Below are 11,324 nucleotides of genomic sequence, written 5' to 3'. Positions count from 1 at the left end.
ATCAAACTCAAGTCCAGACCATGTTTGACTGTTCCTATGATGTTCATTTTATGAAGTGTTGTGTTAGTTTTACTCCCAATGTAGTAGGACCTTTTCAAAAGAGTCCAGCTTTTGTCTCTTCACTCCACAGAATATTTTCCCAAAAGTGTGACAAATGTGCAACAAATTAAGAAATGAGGAAGTGGCAAATTTGTTTTCCACTCCACGTTATATTACATATATATATCTGACTTGGCCTATGGTATACATTTGATAGCTACTGTATATAGCATATAAAAAACACATTAACATGTTAACACATTTAATCATTCTGTGATTTTAATCATGCTTAGATGTAATTTACTGTAAAAGATTGGTTATTGGTGTGTTCCTTTGAAAGAATTTCTAAAAGAAACAATTATCTATAAAACATCAGAGACACAGCTCTCAGTTCAGATATAAAGACTTGTCTTTCTTCTGGTTTTCTTTAAAAACACTTGAAATGTTTTTGTCTCGTGCTATAGAGCTAAAAGGACTTGATCTTACTACATATTCAATGGGAATTGGCTTGGGTCTCTGTCATGGAAAAAAAGGGCAGTGCAGCAAGATGGGAACCTTCAATGCTCAGGCCAATCAACTGTCAAAGGCCCCTGGTGCTGTGGGAACATCTGCTTCCTCTATTCTAACATGACATGCTTCTTTATTTAGCAAGATGTAGCAGTGAAGGGCACATACATGGGTGTCTAGCTACTGCAGAACATGGGAATCAGTGTTCAGGCTGGTCTGTCTAATGGAGTCCTCCCACAGCCAGTCTGCTGAGATTTTTTTCCAAATAGGCTCATCACTCCTCTGTGTTGTGTCTCCTTGTCATAAAATTATGAATGCCAAGCTAGCCAGAATACATACTTTATTAGGCAGAGAAAATACTGTCCAGAAGAAGAAAAACACCAAAAATAAATTTCTGTCATACATCGATTCCTCTCACACGTCATAGGAAGGTCACTAATACAACAAAGAGAAACAAATATTTCCAATCTGACCACCAAGAATAGGCTAGATGGTTGCTGTAGCACGGTCAAAAAGCGTGGCGCAGCTCGAGTGTTGTTAAAGCAGAGCATGATGGTGCTTTCGGTGAGCACATCTGAGGCAGCTTCCTTACTCTCCACACTATGAAAACACATACAAGAGAGGCAGGTGGCACTGTAGTGGGGAGGCAAATCAGCAAACATGAGGCATCAAGAGTGAATAACATCAGCCAAAAAATGGTGGCAAATACACAAAGAAGATCAGTTGCCTAAATGAAGATAAGCTTGAAGAGGTGCCTTGGCACAAGTGCAGCCTTAGCCGAGTGGTTAAAATCTCCTGAAAGAGTCAGAAAGGGAAGGCAGCGGGGGTCGGCTTTTGGCAGCTTGTTCTGACCGGAGCTCGCTGTACCAGTTTGGGGATGATGGGACCTGTTCCACTTTTTTCCCACGTGGAGCTGCTGTTATAAGATGGCAGAAAACCCTGCTGTGCTTATAACACACACATCCAGCCCCTTCAGACTTTCAACATGACACAATCAGACTAGTACATAAACATGCAGACTTATACAAAGGCAGAACTTTACAAAGTCATGCAGATGGAATGTTTTGATATTTCTGACTCTTGATATATTTAACCGGCTGGCCTTAAGTCTATTTTTATATGAGGGGATTTATAGGGAACTACCATAACTCAGTCTAGGCCATCGTGATGGGCTGGAAAGTGTGCTCTTGGAAAACATAACCAAATCAGTCTCTTCATGAGGGAAAAAAAAGAATGAAGGGACTTTACAAAGCTAAATATATCTACTTAAGAAATGTTTCCTTGGATCTCTTGAAATTCTCTATGAGAACCGGTCCGTGTCTTTTAAGGAGGTAGCCTGATCCACACTTAATTACACTAGAATCCTAAGCTTCTCAACATTTTCTTTTAACACTCAGGAAATAGCTTGAAGACTCTCTTTGTTTTATATGAGGCGTGTTGTGTCTTAAATGTAGTTTGGGAAATGTGCTTAATACAGCTTCATACAGCATACTGATGACAGCGAGAAGTCTGACACCGCTCTGTCTGATAAATATAAGGCAGGAAATGTTGATTTACAAAATCCAGCCTGGCTTGGTCCAAAGGTGAGAAAAAGAAGCCTTCCAGCACCAATTAAAGCCTCACTAATGAACATGTTAAGGCAATATGTTAAATCCACTGATTCCAGGGGTACGAGGTAAGATAGGAGTGGACGTTTGTTAGCTTGACGCTCTTCTTACACACAGGACCATCTGAAAGAATAAAGCTATATCATCCAATAGAGTTTAAGGAGTGCAGATAAAGATTAAAAATAAGTGGAAATAAATGTGCACTTTGCTGAATACATGCGTAACTATTGGAAACTGTTAGTTAAAAATAATGAGCAAACAGATGGGTACAAGTTAGGGATAGATGGAGGAAAACTATGTAGCTACAGCTGTGGAATAACAGGTTAAAAATGGCTAAAGAGTGGAAATAAAGCATTTATGTAATTATTACAGTTGAGGATAAATGTGACATAATATGCAAAATTCCCACATTTTCATTTTTTACTTTTGTTTCCTAAAATTTGAAAATTTTGAGATTAACATGAAATAATCAGTTTGTATTTCTCAGTTTTCTATGACTATATCTCTTGAACATGTCAAACTCTTTGTGTCTTTTGAATGACTATGGTTCAGTAACCATTCAATTTAGGTAGATACACGGAAATTATTATATCACTGAGGGAGCAGGGGTTTTCCCCTCGTAGGTGAAAGTTTTGCTGGAGGAGGATTTGGGGAAAAATATTATGCTGTTTAATTGCTGTTTATGCATCAGAAACTGTTCGGTATACTATGTTTTTTGCATTTGCAGACAGTTAAGATAACAAACAATGGAAATACTGTTTTTGTGCACAACTGTGATTATTTGTTAGCAAAACTGATAAAATAAATTGATAATACCTGAAACAGATTCATAGCAATTCAAAGCCAATAGCTTTAAGTTATACATAACCAGGTAAAGTTACTGATATTAAATCAAATATTTAGGTAAAGAATTGAACTAAAAAAAACAACAACTTTAAAATAAACATTAACTTTATAAACTGAAACTTATGTATAAAGAGCTAAAACTTGGAGTGGTTGAAAAACACAATCATTATTTTGCCAAATTTATTGGAAAATGAAAGAATGGTTTGATGTTTCTAGCTAAACGTCACAGATGGTGTAAGCGGTGGACGCCTGTCTAAGTGGATCAGTCTTAATAGCTTTTCAAATAAATGGTCAACACACATAGTTGATAAATACTAGAGTATGACTAATGTTTTGGATCAGTTGCTAAAGTATTTGCTAGAAGAAAGTTAGGTTGAATGAGCAATCTGGTTTCATCTATAAAAAGCTTTAAAAAAACTTTAATATGCTTATATTCGTTTTTGTCAGCCTTTATATTACGTACAACTTTTATTTTGTACATTTAGTGTTCGTATGGTCTTCAGAAATTAGCTGTAATATGTTAAATAGTGAGTTTTAATGGTGCTGATAGGCTAATGTTGTTGCTAAACATTTCGAAATATAAAATTATTCCTTTAAGAATATCTTAAGTGAAGTTGTTTAACTTCACAATTAACTTGTTTTTCATTCACTCTATGACTCAAAGTATTTTTACAGTTAAATCACAAAATATTCCACAAAAAATCACTTTAAGGATTATTATGGTTTTCCCTTTTAGTGCATTGGCGTATTTGAACAGCTCAGCAGACAAATTGGTTTGAATATATAGTCTAATCACAAAGAATGATTAAACTTACAAGACTGGATTTTCCTCTGTTTACTAGACTAGTTTTATATAAGAGATAATCATGGTGAATGTCTTAATTCTACCAACACAAAGATGTAAACTCAAGCACGACTGATGCGAATGCTCATCCATGTTCTGGCAGTGAGAGACACGCTGACCCCACAGCCCAGACATGAACAGCATCGTGCCGCATTGCTGCAACCGAATAGGCTTTAGGAGGACGTGGTCCCTGCTGCGGAGTCGATCTCACAGGTTCTCGTTGGTGTCGTGTTGGCACTGGCTGTCGGTCAAGGGGTTCAGGAAGGGCAGATCCTCACCGCAGCCCTGCAGCTTCAGGACCCGACTGCTCAGATCCAAACAGCACTATGAGAGGAGTCACATGGGGAGACATAATTAGTACGCTAAATATTTAACCACAGGTGGCCAATCTTGTTTCACAACACACATGAAAAGTTGGATAGTTTATTGCACTTAATACCTCCAGATATATTTCAATTTAATAATCTAAGATGGAAAATTGTGTGTATTCTTAAATTCTGCTAGAGTAGTTTTGCATGATTCATATCCAAAATAATCAGCTTCTGAAAAAAGCAGCTGTAGGTCCCTTCCCTCTCCCTATACGCCAGTTTTCTTCTGATCAGAAGCAAAGTCGGTGTTGTGGCTTCTGAACTCAAAGCCAGAGCTGTGAGTCTTAGAAACAAGTTTGGAACCCCATGGCAACCACTGGTCACTATGGAAACAATGCTTATTCCCCAACCAGTTGACAAGTCGTTGCTGGAGGTTGCCAGCAGTTGCTAGGTGAAACTGGTCACAAAGAGGTACAGAGTGCTGCATAAAAAGAAATCTCATTAATTGCTTTGGTTCCTAACAGAATGCTGCAGCCTGTAGGTCACATGGAAGATACAGGCTTGTCTGCAACTACTTGCCATCTCTAAAGTAAAAGTTGCACCTTTTTAAATGTCTTGGTTGCAGCAGCAGTAATCATAAGGTCTTCGACACAGCACTGTTTTTGCAACCACTCGCCAACTGGTCAGGGAATATACTTTTTTCTCTAGTGACCAAGGCACAAAAAGGCAAAGTGGCATCATGTGACACCCCTTCGATGAGAATGTATTGGCTATTACTGGGTTCAACAAATGAAATTCAGCTGAAAGTAAACCAGGAAGCTGCATTTTGGGCACAGATTTACTCCATCTTTGATATGACTTAAGTCAAAAATAGACCTGGAGGGCAACCTGTGGAACGTTTCTGAAACAGGCCCCCGTATTTTCGGCATGATTAGCTCCATTGAGTGGGTGGAGACAAATGTCAGGGGTGATTTGTGACATAAAGATAGCAGCAAGCGTGAAAGGAAAGGTTAACAAGCTGGTAGTGAGATCTGCATTAATCCAGTATCGAACTTTATACGGTGTAATGGGAATTATACCATAAATATCCATTCATTTTGTTGTGTTTTTATTGAGTAATTTGCTTCATTTTTCTGATTCTTCTGTTGTTGGTTGACCATAAAGCCTCCCTATCATTGAACTTGATTATGTCATACAAGTTGAAAAATGAATGATAATGAATTGAAATTTAAAGTGCAGTCTAACACTTTCTCTATGAAAACAAAAAGACTTGGAACATTGATTTATGAAAGCAGGGATGTTTTATTCTTCGTCCTTCTGTTAAGCAGCTTTTATATTACATTTGTGCTGGTGCAGGTCATTAATCACAATTACTAACACTGCTTATGAATATTTGCAGGGAAAGCTAAACACCGGAATGAGCTCGGAGCTAAAATGTTCATCTTACCTCACACAGTCCTTCAGGGCTGATCTACAAAATAGGAGCTCATGTTCTTTTCACACCCTGAAGTCTCACTTTAATTAGATCTTCCAGGAGATAACTAGTTGCCTGATTATGTAAAGCTGAAATAAACGAAGGACTGCTCTCAAACTGCCAGCTTGTCTTGTGATTGGATTTAGATGTCATATTTCAAATGTGAATATTAAACATTTCACATCACAGAATGTCCAGAATCTCCTCATGTGGGATTTATCTGCACAGCGGGCGCCCGATTAAATGCTGTGCTATAAAAACAACACGACCCTTATGCAATAAGAACCGGCATATTTCCCCCTTACATGTTCAGTTCTATGAGAATATTTCTTCTTCTCCTCTTTTTGGTTATTTAAAGCTTTGTGACCATTACAGCTTAGCTGAGTCTGTAAAAGGCCACGCACACATCAAAAGATGCGATAAGGCTCACAAAATATGAGAAAATGAAATGAGGATCTTACATTAAGTTCCAAAAGAGTCTGCAGACCCAGGCACAGCTCGAACGCCTCGTCCTCTGAAAGGGAGGAAAAGGAGGAGAGGGATAAGGGCAGAGGGAAGAGAAATACATAAACTGCATTTCAGTGCATTTTGTAAGCTGCTTCCATTTCTTAACACCTCATCTGAAAATGCATTCATTAGCCTGAATCCAGGTTAAGTCATCAGCATGCTCCATATTCATCTGTGTTAATGAGCGCTGTTGAGCATATGTACTTGTGTGGGTGGTGGCAACGTGAGAATTTAATGCACACGAAGGACCCTGGATGCAGGTATAAGGGATTTAGAGTCGGTGGAGAAAGTCCACAAAAAATACAATAATAACAGCAAGCGGTCTTTTTTTTGTCTGTGTGAGGACTGAATGTTTTCACAGCAAGGGAAAGGTAAGTAAAGTAAGAGCAATTGCATGACTTAAGGGCTCTAGATTAACTTTAAAGGAACATTTCAACATTTACAAAACTTGCCACTTAATTTTGCACTCAGTCTTTCCATTGGTAAAACTCTAAAGATTTCTTTATACCACTGAGTTATTGTTGGTGGTTTTTCATTAATCCAATTGAAAAGAATACATTTTCTTGCCAAAAACAATAATTTACATAGTAGTATATATTTGTTTTTATCTGGAAATTTGTTCAGAATTGACAGCCCCAATAAATACTGAGATGGATCTTTTTGTATTCTGCTTTTAAATATACCTTTTAATTCTTTTGTTACACAGAGCCAGAATTTTGAGCAAGTCCAAAGACAGTGCAAGTAGGACCCCGCCGCAGATTTACATTTAATACATTGTGCAGACCTGCTCGGATCAATTTTATTCAGAAAAATAGGCGTTCTATACTGTCTATGTAAAATTTTATATTGTATTTCTTTAAATCTGTTACTAAGCAATAAAGAATGCACAGATTGTATGCACTCACTCCAGGCATGATCATCACAATGACACTGGAGGTCACCCTCCCAACTCCTAATCAGTTTTCCAATATTATGTTTGTTTAAACCAGAGATGGGCAGTACTGTAATCCGATTACTTTTTTCAAGTAACGAGTAAAGTAAGGGATTACTATTGCAAAAACGGTAATTAGATTACCGTTACTTTCCCGTAGGAACGCTACGTTACTGCGTTACTAAAACCGTGATTTTTTTTGTGAGAATGTCTCATGACAGTGATGTAAGCGAGTGCTACGTTCGTGACAACAGCTGTGTACAGATCAACAGTGGATCATATGTCGAGTGCGGGAGAGAGTATGAGCGTGCAGCGTTTAAAGCGTGGAAGTACTGACCTTTAAGTTTGATTCCATAAAAAGTGACAAAAACATTAGTGTCTGTTGTGCTGGGAAGAAAACTTCTTTTTACAGCGAAAAAAACCCCCTAAACTTCCAAGCAAGCATCGAGTGCGCAACGACGTAATGGGAAATTCACAGAGAAACTCGCGGATTCTTCCACCTGCACCAGGGTAAACCTCCGCCTAAAATAGAGCAACAGGACCGCTAGTCTTTGATTTTATTTATTTCCTGCTGTGTTTTACTTGCATCTATTTGAAAGAGTGAGTGTAAACACACAAAAAAAATATTTTATGTGCTGGAATGTGCAGAAAATAGGTTTAAATATTAAACAAATTTCTTCCAGTCAGAGAATGTTGCATATAATTAAATTTTTGCTTGATGCATAAAGTTAAAAGATTAAAACTAATAAAACAAGTTTTAAAAAGAGACTTTTCCATTTGATTACATTTTGTGTGATGGATTATGCAGAAAAAGTAGAATTGGGCTGAAAGATCTATCGCTTTATCACCTTTTCAGGTTGTAAATCGTGTTTTTAAAAAGTAACTAAGTAACTAAGTAATTAAAGTAACTTGACCAACACTGGTTATAACCTTGTAGTGTATTGTAAAACTGTCTTTTAGTACTATTATCTGCATTTAAGTGTAAAAAGAAATTTTCCATGGGTCCTAGTTGCATTGTATTGTGCAAAGTATCAAAACGTGAAGTAATTAGGTGACGAGCCTGTAAAAATGCAAAAGAAATCCATTTGATGTATTCCATATTTCTTTTGGACCTGCTCAAAAGACATACAAACATTCCCATTAAACACATCACCCACCACACATATTCCTGCACCAAACCATCTCTGAAATATTACACTTTTCATTCCCGGTGTAAAGTGCCGATTATTTATAAAAGGTGTTAGATAACTCAGTATAGGATTACTTTCAGTGTATTTATTCATATCACGCCATGTGTTTAAGTAAGTATCAATCATTACTTTGTTATGTTTTTTAATATATTTACTCACTAGTTCGCTTAGGAGATTAAATGGCGAACATGTCCAGGCTTCAAGGGGATTCTCTGTCTCTTTTAGATATGCGTGGATCCATTCATGTATAACTCTACTTTGACATGACCAGTTATACAGCAAAATGTTAGGAAAGGCAAGACCCCCTTTATCTTTGGGCAGCTGTAACGTTTTCATACATAATCTGGGTTTCTTACCCCTCCAAATGAACTTTGACAGATCTTTTCAATTTCTTTTACAGTTTTTTTGGTAAGAGTTATCGGAGCATTTGTAAGGGATATGAAAGCCGTGGCAACACGGCATTTCTATTCCTTAAAAACCATCGTGCCAAAAGTTTAATAGATTTTGGTGAAATTTGCTCCACACTTACCTCCACCCACACACGTGAGACCTTCAGTTCTCATCAAGAGTTCATACACAGCTAATGTTATCCAGTTTAAGTCAGTGGTGAACTTTAAAAATCTTGAAATGGTATTCATGATTTCACTGTGATATTTTTACCTTTAATGTAAGCTGAACACTGGACTCTCTGTGTTCCCAGCTGCAGCTGCAGCTCCGTCACCGAGCTGTTCACGTCGCATGGTGAACTGGCCTGTCTGGGCACCAGTCTAGCAGCACACACAGAGACACACACACGACGACAATGAAGAATATCTTCATCAGTCCAAAAACAGCCTTTGTGGGTGTATCATGTCAGTACACCTACCTACAGCAGCTTCACCTCACAAAAACAAAGTGCATCTGATTTTTATTAAAATGTCAATCAAAGGTTGGTGCTGCTGGGATTTTATTAACTAGGATCATAAAAAGCAACAGAGGAGCAGATTTTCACATTCACGTACTCGCAGACAAACACTTGTTTACGATTTGGAAAATGAAGTTTGCCGAATTAACGATCAAACGGTTTTTTTCCTGTGTAGCAGTGGAAGTACTGAAAACTATCACTGAAAAAAAATCTTCAAATCGAGAGGATTCAGAGGGAGGTTCTGTAGCCTCTGCACTCCTTCAGTCTGTTGTACAATATCACATTTTAGCAACAATACTTTTGACACAAATATAATTCCAATACATAAAATCAAGAGAAGCACCAACAGTTGCGTTTAAGAGTGAATGTAAGAGGATTTCCACATGTGTAATGCAAAGACAAGTCAGAGGATTGGGACTAAAATATGTAGCCTTAAGAAAACCGCTCATCAGTGAGGCTAATCAGAAAAAAAAGGCTTCAGATTCTTAGGGAACATAACTTTTACCCTGTTCCAGAGTGATTGGCTCATCAGGGAAAGAAGAGAAGTCGATGACATGATGCTCCCAGCATGCCTGGTGCTTAATGAACAAGCCTGTGGGAGCAGTGTTATGATCTGAGGTTGCTTCAGTTGATCAGGTTTAGGTTCAGCGATCTAACTACCTGAATAAATGTATGACCATGTTCTTCCATCAACTTTTTTTCTTCCCTTATTCCTATAACAATGCAAGAATTCACTTGGCTCCAATTATGAATGAGTAGTTCAGGGAGCAAGGATTGAGTCTGGACCATAACCTCACTGAGTCTTTGGGATGTGATGGAGAAGTCTTTGCATTGAGGTCCAACTCTCCCATTATTAATGCAAGAGCTTGGTTAAAAAAAAAATTAATTAAACTCTGACAGAAATAAATGTTGCGACATTGAAAAGGCCCGTTAAAGCAATGCCATGGAGAATTACGCCGTCGTTAAAGCTAAAGATGGCCCAACAAAAGAATCTGAGTATGTGCTTTTTGTTTTTTTAAACTGTCTCTCAGCGCTAACCACATTCTACACAGGCATGCGGGTATTAACCTGAACTTTATCCACATTTGGCAAACTCATGGTGTAAACGGCTGCACAATATTTGTAGGGATAAAATGTAACTTTGTTATAGAACTGACTCCTTACTTTAAAATGGAAATGATTTTCTTTTTCTTAAGGAAAATTACGAAATAGCCACCAGAAAAAAAAAGATCTTTATTATATATTTGAAAGTTTAAAGACGACATTAAGATCACATTTTTAACAATCTGGAGAAACTTAAGAGCTTTATGTTGTCATTCAGATTTCTCTTTAAAGCTCATTTATTTAAATCTACTTCTTCTGTGAAGTGTCCTTTCTTCTATCCTTGGTTACTTTTTTAATCACTTCAGTATTTGTACTGAGCTGATGTGTTTCTCAGAATAAATTAAGATGCTAATATTAGGTGCATGTGCAGTGAGTGTTTAGAGTGTTTCTTACCCCAGCCTCTGACAGCAGGAGGTGGAGATGTGGTTGTGTTGGCTGCCGGTGTTGATGGATGCCTTGACTTCAGTCTCGCAGCACTGTGGGGAGACAGAGGGGTGATTTTTGGTGTCACAGTGTTATTTTTTACTGCTTCATTTTGGGACCAGTGCATGCAAGGAAACCAGCCAGCATGAACAGCACATTAGCACATTAACTATGGAGAGCGTATAAAGAACGCTGATCTCTCCTGTTTTGAATGAATCTTTTTGGCTGCCATATGCTCACGACTGCCAAACTGAAAAAGTACTTTCAACTCTCAATCAGGTTGGGTTGTGCAAACAAAACAAATATTCCAGTAGTGGAGTATTTCTAACTCCACTGTTGTTTTTTGCTATTTTGTCTGCTTAGCTTGCTCTGTACTGACTCTCCGTTGCTGCAGGTGTTTAGCTTTTTCATACAGTTAAAAATAAACCACCCAGATTATTCTTCATTACCTCCATTACAGGTCTTGAGGTGTTAACCATTAGCTCTATATTAGACTCAAATTGCTGACAAAAGATCTCAGTTCCTCAGTTTGGACAATGATTTTTTTAGAAACATGCATGGAGTGCAGATTTAACACATTGGCCAAGCAACTCTCTGTGTGGAGAGCAAAGTATTTGATGTGGGGGAAAATATACAGTTC

At 37.8% G+C, this 11,324-nt stretch overlaps 1 protein-coding gene across 2 annotated transcripts in view; it reads right to left on the bottom strand.

Moving 5' to 3' along the window:
* Positions 1–878: 878 nt before the first annotated feature.
* The window catches only part of nrip2 (nuclear receptor interacting protein 2), a 54,455-nt gene continuing 44,009 nt past the window's right edge, over positions 879–11,324 (bottom strand). For both annotated transcript variants that reach the window (XM_085387164.1, XM_085387165.1), the window contains exons 3-6: positions 10,655–10,737; positions 8,914–9,020; positions 6,087–6,139; positions 879–4,167 (exon numbers count right to left, since the gene is read on the bottom strand). In XM_085387164.1, coding sequence (XP_085243290.1) covers positions 4,051–4,167; positions 6,087–6,139; positions 8,914–9,020; positions 10,655–10,737 — 360 coding nt within the window. In that variant the 3' untranslated portion in view covers positions 879–4,050. The remainder of the gene's footprint in view (positions 4,168–6,086; positions 6,140–8,913; positions 9,021–10,654; positions 10,738–11,324) is intronic.

Source organism: Rhamphochromis longiceps, linkage group LG17, assembly GCF_057381845.1.
Source record: "Rhamphochromis longiceps isolate RC_006_pf linkage group LG17, R_longiceps_female_GT1.1, whole genome shotgun sequence".
Taxonomy (NCBI): Eukaryota; Metazoa; Chordata; class Actinopteri; order Cichliformes; family Cichlidae; genus Rhamphochromis; species Rhamphochromis longiceps.
This window is presented reverse-complemented; position numbering and strand designations above follow the sequence as displayed.